The 18,848-nt window shown below is 39.4% G+C and overlaps 1 protein-coding gene across 7 annotated transcripts in view; it reads right to left on the reverse strand.

The window, feature by feature from the left end:
- Positions 1 to 18,848, reverse strand: part of CABIN1 (calcineurin binding protein 1) — a 204,319-nt gene that overhangs the window by 148,271 nt on the left and 37,200 nt on the right. For 4 of the 7 annotated variants that reach the window (XM_054006388.1, XM_054006389.1, XM_054006390.1 and 1 more), the window contains 7 exons: positions 17,847 to 18,008; positions 16,114 to 16,320; positions 15,444 to 15,589; positions 11,907 to 12,168; positions 7,062 to 7,322; positions 6,128 to 6,279; positions 5,301 to 5,479 (listed from right to left, as the gene is read on the reverse strand). In XM_054006388.1, the coding sequence (XP_053862363.1) occupies positions 5,301 to 5,479; positions 6,128 to 6,279; positions 7,062 to 7,322; positions 11,907 to 12,168; positions 15,444 to 15,589; positions 16,114 to 16,320; positions 17,847 to 18,008 (1,369 nt within the window). The remainder of the gene's footprint in view (positions 1 to 5,300; positions 5,480 to 6,127; positions 6,280 to 7,061; positions 7,323 to 11,906; positions 12,169 to 15,443; positions 15,590 to 16,113; positions 16,321 to 17,846; positions 18,009 to 18,848) is intronic. The other 3 variants (XM_054006393.1, XM_054006392.1, XM_054006391.1) reach the window with 1 other exon arrangement.

Genomic DNA, 18,848 nt, shown 5'->3' on the forward strand with positions numbered 1-18,848 from the left:
CTGTCTCAGACCACATACAGTAGAAAGGAACAGGAGAAGTGGTAGGTCTGCACCACCCCTTTTGCCCTCGGTTCAGAGCAGGAGGAGGAGAAAGGCACAGGCCAGGCAAAAAAATCTGCCCATCTCAGATGCATGGAACACATATGCACCTCGACTGGAATACACTTAGTGACCATCACTGGAAGAACTCTGGTTTACACACACGTCTATCTTCATTGGTATGCAGTCGAAACATTTGAGATTACTTGGCCTCATACCCCTGTGATTCTTGAAATAGACCCCAGCCATAATAGATGACACTACACAAATCTGGAATCAAAATGCACTTTCATGTAATTATTTTTTTTTTTTAAAGAAAAAGTTGAGTTTTGCATTGGAGCTGATTCACCACTTGAGGCAGAGTGCCTGTCTCTGTGTGCAGAAGGCACCTCCCTTACAAAATCAGTCAAAGATGTAATCCTGGATTGGGTCTAGTTTCATCAAATCATTAGATACGTGAGTAACTAGCAACTCTAACAACTGCTATACTTCTACCATCCACAATCTCAGAGCACAGAGGCTCATCAACATTCCATTTATCTGGTCAGATTCTTCTTGCATATTTTTGTACTAAATATCAATTTCAGATTTTTTTCTCATTCAAACCCATTAAAATAGGGGCGGTAAATAGAATAAATTACAGAAAGGATAAAAAGCAGAATAGTAATTCCCATCCTGGATCCATTAGTCCAACGTCCTGTCTCCAAGAGCGTCCAGTACCAGATGCCTCAGAGGCAGGTGCAAAATCACAATAGTAGTCAAATGTGTTATGCCCCTCCATGAAGGTTTCATTCTAATCTCTAATAGTGAGAGATTGGTTTAAACCCTGATGCATGAGGATTTTGTATCCCTTCCAAAATTCTGTTTGTATTAACTGTTATAACACTGGATATTCTTGTTATCAATATAAATGTCCAATCCCTCTTTGAATCTTACTAAATTCTTGGCACCAGTGACAAGTTAATGCACAATATCCTCATGGATCACCTTTGACTCATCAATACCTTGAGAATCCCACTCTCGCAGAAACTGTACACCTCTATAACATTTGCAGAATCACAGGACCAACAGACTATGAAGTGGGACTCCTCCCACAGCACAAAGCAAGTAGCCTTTCCCAGTGAGCTTAACATGCAGTTTTTGCCAATTACTGAAGCAAGCCGTGACAGGTAAAAGCAGGAAGAAAATGTCTAGGGAACAGAATTGTATAAAGGTTAGCGGCAGCACGGGCAATATTGGTTGCAAAAGCAGTCAAGCAAAGATAAAACATAAAAAAAGGATGATCACATCTAATTGAACAGAAGGCAGTAAATGACATGGATAAAGACAACAACAATATAATGTTTCAGCATTACAGAAGCAATGGGCATTCCATGCATTTTCTGCACTCTCTCACAACGCTTCACTGGTAGATATATACATAGCTGAACATCAATATATTCAAAAGACAGATACTACAGCAAAAGGACAAACTTTTCAGTTCTCTTTCTGGGAACTAGATTTATTTGGATAACTGTTTTTATTTAGATACCTTTATTTTTTCTCTTTCTGAATTAATGTCAATATTTAAACCAGGGATTAGCTGAACACATTGAGACTGTAACTGTTGAAAGTCTGTATTTTCTCCCTGAAGAGCTGCACATATCCAAGGATTAATCACTGTGCATTCAGTAGAAAGTTGGCCCCCTAGCCGGGTAAATTAATCATAGTGATATCCTAGGTGAGGCAAATGTCCTATTTAATCCCAGATTGCTATTTTTAAAAAGTAAATAATGGAGGTCTACATTTGATTCATCCACTGTTAAACTCAGATTTTTACTCTGTTGGGTTACAAAACCAGTGATGTGAAGGGGAGGGAAAAGGAGAGGCTGGGCTAAGACAACAAAGGGGAAAAGGGGATGTTGCCTGGTGAATGCGTAAGAAAGAGCACTGAGAGAACAAGCCGCCTGTTTTGTGCATGCACAACTGCCAGCAAATATTAGCTGCAACTCAGCTATATTTCTTGCCTCCTGAAGGAAAGATGCAGGTCAGCAGCTGCCATAGGAAGACCGAGCTAGAAATGTGCGTATTGTACAATAAAGTACTGTACTTCTCTACAAGCTTTTATTGCTCTATATTTTCCAGTTTGTCTAAAACATGATATTCTAAACCAGCACTACAGGGATTCAAAATGGTCTAGACTATAGCAGTCATTTCTGAATTTTGTGTCCATCTTTTCCCAGATATAGAAATATGCTGGACAGTTATAGTACAATAAGAAAGATAAGGTGCAAGCTTATCTCTCTCACCAACAGAAGTTGGTCCACTAAAATATATTACCTCACCCACCACCTTCTTTCTCCAATATACTGGGACCAAAATGGATACAACTACACTACACAGTACTATATGGACATGACAGCTACATCACCTGAAAATAAATGCTTGCCCTTTACATTTTAGCTGTGTAAAAGTGCACACTTGAGGACTGGAATCCAGTGATTTTCAGTGAAGGGCTCCTCCCTGTGGATGAACTTACTCTCTCTTGAAGTCAGCAAGTTTGCTGACCTCAGGGTACAGTAGAAGATATCTTGGTAAAGCATTTGTTTGACTATGGACCATTGCTGAGTTATTTAATAAGTTTGCTTGTGGCAATGCAGGCAGAGGGGATGTTTGTGTGTGGGATCTATTGTAGTCACTTATATTATTGTCATTTAATTTGTCAGGTGCCATGGTAATAAGTATATAAAAATACTAAGACGATTAGGGTAGATACCTGAACTGAATTTGGGCCAAACAATTTCCTTCATGAACAATACCAGTGTGGGTTATTTCAACTGGTGTCAGAATAGCAAAGTTTCCCAAACGTAGTAAGTTTTTTTTTGTTTTTTTATTAAAAAGGCAATTGACTCTTTTTAGGAACAGTAGAATGGAAATGCAGACACCACACTACTGCAGCAATTAGATTGCGTTAAAGATGTCAGTAGCACTTTACTTTAAAAAGTACATATTTTAAGAAAAGTATTATGCAAATTAATGCAAAGCAATGCAATATTAGTAATACATGTATACACACACACACACACACACACACAGGTGAGTAACTTCTGAGCTTCTTAACCTGTTAGCACTCCTCCCTCTGCAACAGCAGCCCAAGGCAAATATTTTAATTTCCTGGGGCTCTACAGCGTGCTGCTGCTGTAGTTTGGCTTTGCCAGCAATTTAAGGCATGATGACTGGTGCAGTGCTTTGCAATTCTACTTGTAATAGTCACACTCTACCTTCCTAGAGGCACCCTTACTTGGCTTCTTCTACAAATTGACAATTTCAATAGCTGTGACAGCAGCTATGCTATGCCAGGCTTGCAGCTCCTAGAATTGCTGCTTCAGCCCTGATGGATGTAACAGCTCCTTAGCTTGCACCTTTTGGTTTTGCTAAGTAGCCCACCTTCCTCCATCAGGAAATTAGTATGCCATCACCCATAATGCCTTCTTGTGAGTGAATGCACTCATGACATGCACTGCAACGACTCATTTGTCTCCAAAGAACATTTCAGCAAGCTGTAGGGCCTATGCATATGTAGTCTTACTGAGAATTGAATCACACAGTGCATATTATTTCAGGATATTTTAAAAAAAAATTTGCATTTGCAATGTCAGTCTTCACAAGCGGGGGGAAAAGCAGATCATGACTGGCCCCACATCCAAAGTAACAGCAGAATTATTTGAGAAGAATCTTTGACTAACAGGGCAGAAAACTATCTGCTAATGAATGTGGCTGCTAACAGAGAGGTAAATAATGTACCTGCCAACAAATAAAGGTGATTGCCCAATGGTTTCCGAAGCATACTAGCTACATAAAGAAACTTCTTGCTTTCCAGGCACATGCTGTCTGAGCCTGATCTGATCCAAAGCCCAGTGAAGTCCATGCAAAGACTCCCATTGACTGTAATGGGCTTTGGATCAGACCCTATATCTTTATCCCTATTCTCTCTCTCTCTCATTTATATTTCACACACACACACACACACGTAAGACTGGTAGAAAAAGGACCTGGAGCAGCTAAAGCAGTACAAGTGCCTGCCTATATACAACTCATTCACACTAATGTGTGTACACACACATTACACACACTCTCTCTCTCCCTCTCTCTCTATTAAAACAGTGAGCGAATTACTGCATACTGAAATGAAGGTTTGGATAAACTAAACTTTTAAATATTCAGGTTAGTGAAGGAAATGCAAGAACCTTCTGCTGGTTTTAATCCAGGAGTTATTTATTAGTAGCGAAGAAAAAGGAACAAATACACCTTGTTGGGTACTGGACATTTAGCTACTGGTTTCAAAATTGGGTCAGATTTTTATGGTTTAGTTATTTTTGAAATGTTGACGGGCATGGAAGCAGCCCACCCAACAGAAATAAGTTCAGACCAGGAACAGCAGTTCCTCGAGGAGGATGCTGTAATCCATCAACATTCACCTGCAGAAGTACTCTGCAGAATATGCACTTTATTCATGAATGTTGGTAGCCACAGATCCAAAGGGACAGATAGCTAAGCTGGTCACCAGAGTGGTGATGTTGAAACAAAACTGCCTGCCAAAAGACAGTGTCAAGTTTCCTAAATAGAAGATTTCTATTAATTTGTATTGCAATGACACCACTACACTGCCCTACTACTTTTCTTTCTAAACCAATCAGCTGTTATTTTATGACCCACAGAAATGTGCTGCTAGCCAGTTATTGTAAATAATAAAGAAAAATTAGAAGACGAAGTCTATTAGACCACCATGCAAATCACCTTGTGTTGATAAGCAATATATTCAGACAGTCGCCACCTGCCTCATTCCAAATGGGATAAACTCTGGTGGGATTTTTTGAATGGAACATCACAAAAAGTTAACTGACTTGCTCAGATTCTCACCAAGTCAAGGAAGCACTGAAATGGTACAAGCTCAGGTATCAATTTAACCCAAGTCTTTCCTCATAAGCTCAACAAGCACATGATTGGCTCTAGAAATATGCCACATTACTGAAGGACCATTAATAGCCAAATACCCCATCCCACCCCCATTCCCATTTAGTTTGGGTGGGAGGTGACGACCTTGAATGTTTTATTTAAAGCTCTGACCACTGTGAATTTATGAAGTTAATGAGCAGCAATATTGCCCGTGTTACCACAGACCCATCACCCTCCTTGAAATGAGCAGATTGATCTTCCCAGGTCAAGCCCCCCATGATTAGAGCACCTCCCTGTGCTTGCAGTATTGAGAACAGGGACTGTACCGTCCGGCGTTGCCTGCTGACAGGGTTTTTTACATTTGACGTAATCGTGGTCAACTGGAGTGGCTGTGTAAGGTGGGGATGTCAGACCTGGACCAGAGGAAGAGGGGAGGGAAGTCCCAGGGCCTGGTACTGTTCCAGCAGAAGAGTGAGAGTCTTCATCAATCATGCAAGTCTTTTCCCTGGGTAGATGGGAAGAAGAGAAAAATGAAAAGGAAGAGTATTAGCATAGTCAGTCTCTATATAAATTAAATGGAAATAGACTGCTCCTCTTCCATCATTATCTTCTGTATATAATCAAATCTATTAGTAACATCAACAAGATGGATTTTCACCATAAGACACAGGAAAGAAATGAAAAACGGCAAACTGGATCCCCATCAATGGTTTGTGTCAAAACATCTTTATTTTATAGCCGCTAACAAACCAAAGCTAGAGGGCTCATGTCAATAAATTAAGCTAGACTTTTAAGTAAACATCTGCTAATTAATCAAAAATAATGGTTTCACCAGTGGATCCAAAGATGAGGTTGTCCCCTTCTCTTGTTAACCTTCCTCCCTACATTGTGCCCATATATTGCAGAGATCTCAGAAAAATCAATAACATAAGTTCTATGACGTGGAACACTAGATGCCATAAGAATGAGTTAAATTCTTAATATTTTGTGGCTTCTGTTGGTTTATGGCATATTCATTGTTACCGTAATAGTCTGTGGCACACCTGTTTTGAATCTATGTAGGTGTCTGCACAAATAATAATCTTTACACTAAAAGCCTACTTAGTGTGGAAAAAGCATGTTTTCGGAGTATTTTCTGGAAGTTAGCACTCACTTTTCTGTAACTTTTGGAGTGTTCTTCTCTTCACCCCTGGCAAATGGTCCCTCAGAAGCCTCCTTCATGAAAATAACTAATATCTCCGCATCCACCCCAGAGTCTGGCTTCCCCAGAAGTTTCAGAATAGAGGCATGAAGCCGAAAGTAAACCTAGGAAAACAAAACACAGTTCATTAAATCAGTAGAAAGCTCAGAATTCTGAAACTAGTTCCAAGAAGTTGGCCCTGTTCTGCAAAAATTATTTGTTGTCACATGTACCTCATCAGGACATTTCCTGTCTATCCAAGTCAAGTAAACAGCACAGGGTCTCAAAACAAAAAGGTGTTCCCTCCAGGCAATGAAATGAAGCAATGAGGACAGACATGGGAGGAGGTCACTGGATACATACTACAGCCAATGTCCTTAACAAGCTGCACCATGGATGCAGAGGGTCTGTGACTACTACGTCAGCCCATGGGCTCATGCCCTGTCTCTGGGCGAGGGGATGGATTTCACCCCAACCACCTACACTTCAACCTCAAAGTCTGACTGATGAGTTTTATGTGGGTAAAGCAAATTTGACTCTTATTAAATAAGTGATTAAAAGTAGCATTATCTGATACCAGTATCATACCTATAAACTGGTTTATAATGCAAGCATTTAGGAATTCCATTTGATTCCTGGTTTTTGTCTTGAATATTTCCATCTGTAAAGTACAATGCACTATAGCCACTATGCTAATAATAATGATTATCATTATTTCAGCTAACTGGAGAAAACAAAATATAAACCTTCCATGTTTTAAAAAACAGAAAATGGTGTCTACTGGTTAAACTATGCATGTGTGTCAACAGTTTCAACACACTTAAACCATGGTAACAGCAGTTAAATTCTGATTCAGTTTAGCTAGTAGACCTTGCACTAAGCTTTTGTGCATGTTTTCCCATTTTACCTCTAATGCCTCCATGGCCAGTTCTGGTGGGTTATGGTAGTGAATCTTCTTTGGATACCTGGCAGCTTCCTCATGGAGGTAGTGACCTGCCTGTTTGTAATGAAACAGATAGACAACAGGAGACTGCTTTTGCTTCTCTGCAATCTTTCCCAGCATGTAGTGAATAAGCCACTCCTCTTCATCTCCATCTCCCTCACAGCGAGATGCCGAAGTAAAGCAGAGTTTGGCTGTCTCCAACATGCTGTCTCGACGCTCTTCCATCTGCAATGGGACAAGATGCTGAAAACATGAGTTCACCCTTAGCTGGAATGAACAATGTTGAAATTTATTCTACTGCATATGAAAGCTCAAAAAAGCAATAGGTTATTTAAAAATCCTTTGGACTTAATGGCAGAGCATACAAAATGTATCCAACTACCCAAATGGCTTCTGAAAAATCATAAAATGGAGTGCATATGAATCTGTGTTTCATTCAGTTAAATGCCTTCTTACATTAATGACTGAAATAAAGCGGTAAGAAAAAAAATTTATAAATGTAAAACACTTGTGGAGAAATTAACAGACAGTGATTCTGTTTCTTTTCCATCATTGTAAGCAATTCCCTCAACACATTTTATTTAAAAATAAGAATTAGGGATATTTACCTAACTCTGCAACTAATAGTCTGCTAAAACATAGGCCATTAGAATTCACAAGAAAATACATTTTATAATAGTTGGTAAGAATCGGATTTTGACCCCATAAGCAAGACAGCAGTATTGATTTTTACTAAACCAAACAAAAGCATAAATTAAGGTTAGCCTTCCCTAAGACTGAATTAAAAAATATTTAAAAATATAAAGTTATGACAGCATCTTAAGTACTGTCTGGGAAAGTGTTGCTTTATTTTACAGAGTTTCAGTATAATGTTAAATATTAATTACGAACTTCTTGAACAGAAAATATTCTTGAAACATCTGCCCCCTTTTACATAATTCATTTAAGGAGAATCCCTTTGATTATGGTTTGGTATACAACAGTGGTTTTGTATTTTTTTTTAAACAGATATATCCCTGACAGGGAGAATCACGCTGTTCTAACTCACCCTTTGTTACACCGAAAGCTTAGCCTTTATAACACATTCATTTTAAAAAGAAGAGTGAAGCCATTTTAAATAAATATTCTGGTTTGGGGCATGGAAACTTAAGTTGGATGGTCTGTACCCACATTATAACTCTGTAACATATTGTAACTAAAGTATTGTCCACTCAATTCCTTAATAAGTACCTCACTGTGATAGGTTTACAAGACAGTAATGAGCATGTCTCTATTGTGAAGAATGACATGGGGCTGTAATAACTTGGGGCTTCAAGGTAATTAATTTTGGAGTTCTTAGGTATAATTACCAAGTAATCTTTAGAGATGTAATAAACACACTGTTACATGGCAGTCCACAGTAAACCTTGTATGGTTACCATGTAACTAAGAGCAATAACATAGTCAAGAGCCTTTGTTTCTTATGTGTGTAAAGCTCTGCACACTTCTATGGTGGTACTACATATATCAATACAGAATGGGAAGGTGGTAAATATTTATACTTGGGAACACTCAAAACTGAGAAGGGTGAAAATGTAATTTAATCTCCTCCCATTAACATTTGGGATGCTAACACCTCAAGAGCTTTGGAAGAGATGGGAGAGTAGAGGTGCTAGTAAAATTACTCTAATATCAGCATCATGATGTCCCATGGTTCTTATCGCTCAATAACTACATCAAAATTTGTATGTGGACAAATAAAAAGATGAATCTTTCTAACTACCAAATTGCAAATAAATTAATAACTAATTCTAGCACTGTTCTATCAGAGAATTCATGCCAATCAGACACAATTTTGATGGGAAAGAGCCCTGTATTTCTTTCCCTTTCCACCACAGTGATCACCTTCCCAAATTATCTTTAGAAGACGCAAGAAATCTAAAAACAGGATCCGAAAGACTGATATGGTGTAATCGCCTTGGTTAGGTGTCTGACCTTTCACCATTAGTTTTAATATTTCCTGAATAAACAGGAAATGAGAAGTTGAGATCCTGAACATGCTAAGATACTTTTCATAGCATCTACTAAAGAGCAGAAAGAACCTGGATGAGTAAATTTGAAAAAAATGTTTATTTTGTTTTCCTGGGAGGCATAGCGATTCACTGAAGTTATCCTTCATGAATTCAAAATCAACTCAGTGCATTTCCCACAAACATGTTTGTTTAGAGATGCTATTTCAGTAGATCATCTGCTGCTATGGAATACGGCTGCTGACAGCCACCACTTTGTTTATAATCCAAATTATCAACAGCTCATATAAATGTTCATTTTGCTTCATGAGAACACCCTTGTTGACTTCTGATTGTTTTACTGCAAGACAAAAATCTGAATTCAACCCCCTGGGGCAAGTTTGCTCTAGAAAACACCTTTTTATATATATAAAGGCAAATTGCAAAGCAAAAATTTAAGCCTAGATTTATCTGCTAAGCTCCTACCTAACCGAGTTGTGGGAGGCATCCAACATACAAACGTTATAATTAACCTTTTAGACATTCTTTCCCCACCTTAGTGGAACCCTATTATTACCTCTTGATTCACTGAAGACATGCCAAAATGCATCATTCTGTGACATAACAAATACCATGGACTGTATTCAAACATCTGGGATAGCTTCCATGAACCAAGATCTACCAAGAGGGCTGGACATCCCTCTGTGTTGAACATCCCTCAGAGCTTCCTTAATGGGGGCATTCAACACAGAAATTCAGCTCAAGTTTTTATTTTTCTTTGCAGTTCACCTAACTCAGGATGAGAGTCTCGTAGAGACTTTTGAATAAAAAAACCAAGAAGAATGACTAAGCCTCTTGAGATGCGTGTTCTCTGAACATGGGGCCCTCCCAAGACCCATGTTTTCCAAATAGAATTTTCAGCTCCTTTTGTGCCTAGCTCAAGAGTGTTGAAGAAAATGATTCACTACCTTGAGTTAACTGAGAATTTTGTTTTCACACATCTAGCACTGTGTGATCACAAAAGGGTATATTTAAAATTTTGACAATATAAAAGGATTAGAAAATAACCAATTAACTTTCAGTGCAGCTAAGTCAAAATCTTTTATCAGGCAGTCCTAACTCTTTCCTGCTTTCAGGATGCAAACACCTTCCATTTCCCAATATTACTTTAATGGATCTCTTCAAAAACTCAAGTAATGGCCATTTTGTCTTTATCTGCAGGGATACTGGCTGAAACAATGGTCTTTAAGACAGTGCCTCATTTCTTAAATTGATTAATTCATACCTCATTCCGCATGTAAAACCACTAAGATTTAGAAAAAGATATGCCTCTGAACAAACTGCATGGAAAAGCATCGGGGAGAGATTCAAAACAAACTCCGTTTGGCTCGGGTTGCATGCCTCTTATTGTAGGCTTCCAAACATGACAGTCTGAACACAGCAATTGATTCTATGATTTCCAAATCTCCCCAGTGACATACGGTGCTCAAAGGGGGAAGTATTCTTTATACTGAACCACTACAAGGTGCTCATCTTATTAACTGAGAAGCCATCTAACTTTCAGTTAGAAAGCCATATATCCCGACATGATTCCTGATGCTTAAAGTTATCTATAAGAAAGTATCTCTCTGTTTCCAGAGATTGTGATTTCTCTACTTTTCTGCAACTGGATATTTTAAGACCTTGTTTTCCATTCAGCTCATATAAGAAAGTTCATTTTAATTCCCCACAGTGGTTCACGCCAGTGTTGTTTCTTTGAGTCTCCTTTTCCACATTTTCTCTGGCATATTCTTTAGTTACCTTTGCTGAAAAAGTAATTATGGTTTAACTTCAGGCTGAGGAACAGGGATAACTTTCTAGGATTCAGAGCACATTTCAATAGAACCTTTGCAGTAGGGAAGAGAGCCTTCGAGAAGGCAGGAGAAGAAGGCAGTTCTCATTGCACCTTCTCTTTCATTCATATACTGGGGAACTTTAGATATTCATGAGTATTTAACAGCTCACAGACCAGAGACAAGTCACCTCCCCCCCCCCAAATTTCCATTCCTTCATTGTAATCTGATACTTGAGAGTCAGGATGGAAGATAAACGTATCAATCAGAAAGAGGGGGATACAACATTGTCTATATCTAGTGACCCAAGTTTATAAAGATTAAAGTTGCTTTTCCCACTTGGATCAGCAGAAAATTTCACAATCAAGATAATTTATGCATGGCTGTTGGTCGGGGTCAATTATCACGTAAATTACTTCCTTGAAAATGCTATTGAGATGTTTGTCATTTAACAATTTTGATCATGAGCTTAAGTAAATAACCCAAATGTAACAAAAAGAGAACCCTCATTATGACACAAGAGAAATGATGTTGTGTGGACACAAATGTGAGCTGCCCAATTTTCTGGTCTTTTGACTATTTAAAAAAATATATTTCATCTTATTCTGAAGTAATATGTATGAATTTTACTAACAGGGAAGGTAAATGTATTGTAGATACTTGCAGTTCATTAAACATTCTTAAGTTTTTGTTTTTTCCTTGCTGGTTCTGCCATTTTTGAGTGATCTTTGGAGGAAGAGTCTAAGTAGGCCCAAATCTCTGACAGACTAATTTTGAGAAGAAACTAACAAAATTTCAAAAAGTGCTCACACTGGCAATTTACATGTTTATTTTCACTGGGGCTGGGTGGATGCTGTGACTAGCAATGCTGCTAAGTCATCATGCAGTGTAGCAATTCCACACCAAGAGTACTGAATGCTTTAATCAGAAAGATTATAAGGTTTAAATAAGCATTTCAAAGTTCACACAGCTCTAACTTAGACCCCCACCTGCTGCACAACTTCAGAGGGAAGTTCTAACTTCCACTGCTTAAGCTGTCGGGATGCAAAAGAGTGCAGGGCATAGGAAATGGTTCCGTATTCTATCCAGAGAGAGAGATTGGAGCTGTCAATCTCCAGGGCTCGTTTAAAGCAGTTGAGGACAGGAGTAGAGTGCTTCCAAATGGGGCCATCACTCTTCAGCTCATTGGAGTTCAACTTGTCCTGAATTCGACTTGCTCTAGCCAGCGCCATGCCAGCCCAAGAATCAAACCTATGCAAGAAAGAACAAATACAGCAAATAAACTCGCTGCAAAGTATCTTGAATCATGAGTGTGATTATTCTTTTTACTATTTCCCCAGATGTTTCCTTCTTACATCACAGGCTTCTCCAAAACAATATTCCTGCTGCATATCCTCCCATGGTGGTGGCATTCTGAGAGACACCGTACACATCTAATCCTTACTGCTCTCAAAACTAATTGAAAAAACACTTCCCCTGTCCCCATTTTGTGTTTTAACAGAATGAGGAACCTGGTCTAGAATTGTATGAAACACAAAAACGGGTAAAATGGATAAAATGTGTATGTCGATTTTGAAAACCTCCATTTTCTAGCTAACCCAATATTGTCCTAAACATCCATCATCATAGAAAAATGAATAACTGGTGTCTTTTCATTCAAATTCAATATGTCCAAGTTTGAACAGTTCCATTCCAACCAGCTTCTTCTCTCAGAAACCATGCTGTCCTATCAAAACAATATGGTGCCCTTTATCCTAGCCTCTAAACATTATTAAATCTTGTCCGACAGATAGCCCGTATTCACAACAACATTCTGGATGGCAGGACTGGATGGCACTCAATCTTTACTATCATTATGCTTTTTTGATGGAAACATGACTTAGTAGGAACCAAAAAATCTCCCTTCAGGACAAAATTTGATGTACAGACGTTCCCCGACTTATGCAAGCATTCCGTTCCGGAACACCTTGCATAACTCAAATTTCGCGTAAGTCAGAAACATTTGTCTGACCATTACACAAAAAAAACCCAAACTCCTATTTCTAGCTTACAGAACTTTTTCCGTAAGGGCAGATTTGCATAAGTCGGGTCTTGCGTAACCTGGAGAGCATCTGTATGTGTAGCGTGGTGGTCACCCTCTTCCAGCTCAGAAAGGGTTAAAACCCAGCCCTTGGAGGGGGCTGGGAGGCAACCAATCAGGGCTTGCCAAGCCAGTACAAAAGAGGGCAGACCAGAAGGGATAGTCAGTCTCTCTCCAGCCTTGGGGACAGAGATGGACCTGGCTCCCGGATAGAAAAAAGGGTACCTTGGACAGCGCAGTGCTGGAGAAGGGCAGGAGGAGCTAGGGAAGCTCCAGCCTGGCAAACCTCCAGGCAGAGGCCTTGCTTTCAGGATTGGAGGAGATACTAGGGCTGTGGGGAAGCAGCCCGGGAAGGAAGAAGCAGCAGGTCCAACCCCCTTGCCGATGATGAGTGGCCATTTCAGACTGAAGTTTGTCCCTGACGGAAGGGGCTATATGAAGACTGGCAGTGGGTCACTGAGGCGAGGTGGGGTTCCCCACAGAGGGGAGGACCACTGAGTCTATGGGCACTGCTGCAGGGCCGTACTCCAGAGAAGGGGCACCGTGGGCCGGGAGGGATGCGGGGCCTGAAGTACAGTGGTGGAGATTGAAAGGAAGCAGGTGCCGGTAGGGCGACACCGGCCAGCAGGACGCGCTCCGGAGCTGGAAGAGCTAATTCCCAAGGTAACCAGCAGGAAGCGCCCCGGCGGTGAGTGCACACCATGATACAGTATGGTAAAAGCTACCTTGCGATGAAATACCTCAAGATTCAGCACTATGCTTATAAGTAAGGTTAAGATTTTGTCACAGTTATTTTAGTAAAAGTCACGCACAGGTCGCAGACAATAAACAAAAATTCATGAAAGTCTGCAACCTGTCCATGACTTTTACTAAAAATCACCAGCAGGAGGGGATTGATAGCCCTCACTGCTTTGGGGGGAAAGCTCCGGCCCTGACTGCCGGGAATGGGACTGACAGGCCCAGCTGCTGCGGGGAGGACAGCTCCGGCCCCAGCCTGCAGCTGCTGCAGAGAGGGCTGAAGCTGAAGAAGTCATAGAGGTCCATTAAAGTCAGGGAATCCGTGACCTCCGTGACTAAATCATATCCTTACTTATAAGTGACAGTAAATTCAAGGGTATTCTCCACATTGGATGAACCCAAATTGCTAAACCATTTTAGCAATGGTATGGAGCTTCCAATTTTTAATGCGATTCTAACATCAGATGGTTAATCATATTTATAATACTTTTAAGTTTCTGCTTACCAACATTGACTTAAAACTTCACTCCATGTCAGATTAAAAGGTGATCTGAAGACCCACATTCCATGAGGTTTTCAAAATTAGATATTTTGAAAAGATAATGTGAAAATACTATGTTGCTTGCTGGATAATTAATTGTAACAAATTAATGGCAGCCTGTGGAGCAGAATTTTGAAGTGACACTCTCAAATGCTGACAGGGCTTTACTCCTCCCCCTCCAAAAAAAAATGCTCATTTTGTATTAAAATGTTCTTGCAGTTTTATCATAAGCCACCGAATCAAGATTTCAACACTTGAAAAATCCCAGTTCCTAGACTGGAACACTCAATCATGACCAGGCTATGATGCTGGGTTTGTTTTGATTGCAGATTTTCAAATATAAAACTTTGCTCTGTGCCTACACTCTCCCTGTTGCTTTGTTATATGACTGAAATTAACAATATTTTTGCTCTTCAGAAAAGGTTTTTGTCAACTTCAATCCCTTTGCCATCTCATTAGAAGGAAGCTGGTAGGAAAAGCCGAATTTGCACGTCCTAGGTTTATTGATTGGCATTTTAAGATTATTGCAGCTCACTTTTTGCAGGAATTTTAAAATAGAAAATACAATTTTTAAAATGAGGGACTGTCACTCTGTGAAGCTTATTCACCTTAGAAAGTATCCCTTTGAGATGGTGAATACTGAAAAGGCAGACAAGAGAAATATTTCTGAGTTTAACTAGTGGTCATCAGAACAATACAGCTCTGTCCATTTTGACCTATTTTAGAGTATCTCTCTGCCAGCAAATCTAAATAAACTTAAAAAACCCAGCCCAAGCAGCTAATCCATCGAGAGATGGTATGTGTTTGTCTTATGCAGTTAACCACTGACATAGCTTCCATTTCTCACTGCCTGTAAACCTGCCCCAGGGAAACCAATGAGCAAAAGAGAAAAGAAAGTCAAGTCAGTAATTATCACACCTCTTGCTCTTCCTGATTATAATTCAATTTCCCCCACGCTCTGAATTCTGGTCATTTCAGAAACCAAAAGGAAAATGTCAAATAGCTGATAATTAACAACAGGTTTTTTCCCCCAAAATGCTCCTTAAGATACAACTTACTTCTAATAATAAACACCAGAAAAATGTTATTACTTTCCAAATAGAACAAACCCCCTGATTTGTCCCTCATTTCAGTACTGATGAATTGAAGGAAAAGAACAACACTGACCTATTTGGACAAATACAGATATCATGCATGTAGAATTTAATGGCCTTAGATTGCTCTTTATTCTTGAAGTGGTAGTCTGCCAGGAGGTAGTACAGCTCAGTCACCACTGGAGGAGAGTAGTCTGCACCCTCAGGGAGAGATGGTACCTGAAAACAGAAAACCTTAGATGACTCAGGAGCATATTTTAAAATAGCTCTGTATATACTATTTCCCCACATCCCTACATCTATCCATATTCATCTACATTGAACCTCTTCCTTGTAAAACGACAAGCTTTGGAAAGGCCATTCTAACTCAATTAAAATGTGATTTTTGTGAGCACCAAATGGCAAATTAGACACCACCCAACAATCCCATACTGTGAAAATGAAACAATATAGCCATTTCCTTCCCTTGAAGTTTTTTAAACAATTAACTGTACCTTCAAAAAGAAGAACAGGAGTACTTGTGGCACCTTAGAGACTAACAAATTTATTAGAGCATAAGCTTTCGTGGACTACAGCCCACTTCTTCGGATGCATATGCATATGCATATCCGAAGAAGTGGGCTGTAGTCCACGAAAGCTTATGCTCTAATAAATTTGTTAGTCTCTAAGGTGCCACAAGTACTCCTGTTCTTCTTTTTGTGGATACAGACTAACACGGCTGTTACTCTGAAACTTAACTGTACCTTGCTGAAGGTTCCTTCAATATAGCCAGAGACATCATCTAGGCTTAACATGGGCTTATCTGTTCGAGGAACAATTGTAGCAATTTTCTTCAGAAGGTTGGCCAGATCAGCAGATACAGTGCTGGTTTTGTAGCTATCAAACTCAGGGAGGGTTTTGGGCTTAAAATATTCAAACATGAATAATGCATCTTCCCACATCAGATCCACCTTAAGGGAAGGGGGTGGGGGAAAGAGAGAGAAAGAAATTATCTCAATAAGTCAAGAGCTAGGGAAATTTTTTAAGAATAGAACAAAACATTACATCAGCTAAAAACCAGTGCAACCTTTCCAGAATGGAAGATCCAAAGGCATTATTAAGATACAATGTTCAGCACAGTGATTACAGGCGAAGGCTCTCGACTGTAACTTAACGAATGTTTTTAATAAGGATAGCTTTACTTACTTGGAAGAGTTGGAGAGTCTGCTTAGACCTGCCTGAGAAACAGGAAATTTGGAGACTGACATGGGGGGGGGTGAGAAGAGATAGAAGGAAAGAACTACATTTGCTATAGATTTTGAAACTCAAATCCAGATAACAGAGAAGGACAATTCCAGGAGCATCCCCAGCAATTACAGAGTTGGAAGCATTTTCAAATCAAACAGTAAAATAGCCAGTCACACCCTTGTCTTGTCACCTTTTTTCTTCATTTTTTTTAAATGTTCAGGTGTTTGTAGTTTTCCTATCTTAAGCTAATTGAGTCATGCTTCCTCTATTACTCATGCAACACTGGAATTTGCTTTTCTGAAGACAGGGTGAAATCATAGCCCCAATGAAGTTAATGGGAGTTTTGTTACTTACTTCAGTGGGGCCAGGATTTCACCCAGAGTTTCCCACCTTTTTTAGACAAGAAGTGCCCTTTCCTGCAGGAGGGATTCTCTTCTCCCACTTTCTTTTTTTTCCTTTGCCCGTCCCATTCATCTCCTCCTCCTTTTTATTAGACTTACAAAACAGTCTATCTGAGATGCTTCTTCTGGGACTCTAGCATATTATACATATGAGACGAGGTGAGGTTGAGAAGAATTCAGAGACAGACTACGAACAAGAAAATACAGCTATCACTCAGCAGACTGCACTGCAAAATTCTTAACAGGCTCGCTATATTATGGTGTCAGAGGCACTAACCAATTAAGTGTTTTCTTGGGTAAAATCCAGACACAGGAGGCAGCTTCATGACCATCTGTTTTTGGGAAATGTAACGTTATCCTGAGTCTAACAATGAGTGAAATGTCTTCTGGAGATTCCTCATAGCTCTGCTTCTCCCAAACTGAATTTTGTAAGTTTTAATAATCCGTACTAACCAATATTTTACATCAGAGCTTTGGCAAGATAAAAATTTTAATATTTTACCAGCATCACTTTAAACTGCATTTTCCATATTCATCAACTGGAAGATCAGATGTTTGGTGTTTTAGGGTTTTTTTTTTGTTTTTTTTTTTTTTAATATCATGGGTAAAGCTACAATTGGCTTTATATCCAACATCTAGCCCTCTTGTTCCATACTTATTTTAGGGATCCAGCGAGTTTTTTCATTATTTCTACCATATATAAAGGAAATGAATTTCAGGTCTGGAAAAAAGGTCCTAGTAATTATGACTCCTTCCCATTAATTCAGCTCAATATATTGACACTGGAGAAAACCATGTTCTTCAGCATTTTAAGGTGTTACACTAAAGGTAAGTTGTGCTTATCTTACCTGTTGCACAGAATGCTCTTCCAGGTACCTTGCTTTGCTCTTTTTGCTCGGGAAGCTGTACAAACAGTAAAAACATTGCTCCAGGGCTGTCTCCAGTTCCTCTTTGTAGGGATGAGTATCTTCCGAGGTAGACACTGCAAGCTCCTTTTGCAGTACCCACACCTAGAACATCACAAGCATCGTAAGTCAAACAAGGTCTGATAACTGAATTTGACATTAAATTAAATGCTACCTATTTTTATTTTCCTAAATGTGGCAACCAGATACTACGGCAAGGAATGCAGTATAAGAGCCTATATCGAACAGAACATGCACAAAACAAGTTTACTGTTTCTCTGTTACTCACATCCAAATATTTTCCACATCTCTGCATGCTCACTACTTTTGTAATATGTCCATTTCCATTACACTGTAACCTAATACCATTCTTTCACCTTCTGTATTTGTGATGCTTATGTTCTCTTCCAGTTTCATTTACTGAAGATAGTATCTCCACTTGACGTTTTCAACTTCTAAAAGTCATTGAAAAGCTCCCTCATTACCCTCTGCACATTTAGGTGGTTTACTCTAGCAAATGATTAGATTTTACCAGCCTTGACATTCAAGAAGAATATCACCACCAAAGAGACAGAAAAATGAGAAAGAAGAGGCCCCAGTTCAGAGGATGTGGAGGAATACCTGGGATAATTAATGAAATTCAGGCAAGAAAAGAAAGAGGGAGTTGTCTTGCACAGTAACTCCTTTTCAACCATAGCATTTTAACTACACATGTAGGATACCATGACCTATTTATAAACTAGGGGTCAAAGAAGGCAGCTGGATTATTGCTGAGAAGACTGAACCTCAGAGGAGTCTGTAATGTCTACTGGAAGTTTGACAGATCTCACAAACATCAGTTAGCAGAACTTTCCAAATCTCAACCCAATAGGCATCAACAGCTCTGGATGAGTGAGCTTCACCACAGATGGGAAGAAGCCACATTATATGAAATAATTCTCTAAT

The sequence above is a fragment of the Malaclemys terrapin genome, chromosome 16 (assembly GCF_027887155.1).
Source record: "Malaclemys terrapin pileata isolate rMalTer1 chromosome 16, rMalTer1.hap1, whole genome shotgun sequence".
Taxonomy (NCBI): domain Eukaryota; kingdom Metazoa; phylum Chordata; order Testudines; family Emydidae; genus Malaclemys; species Malaclemys terrapin.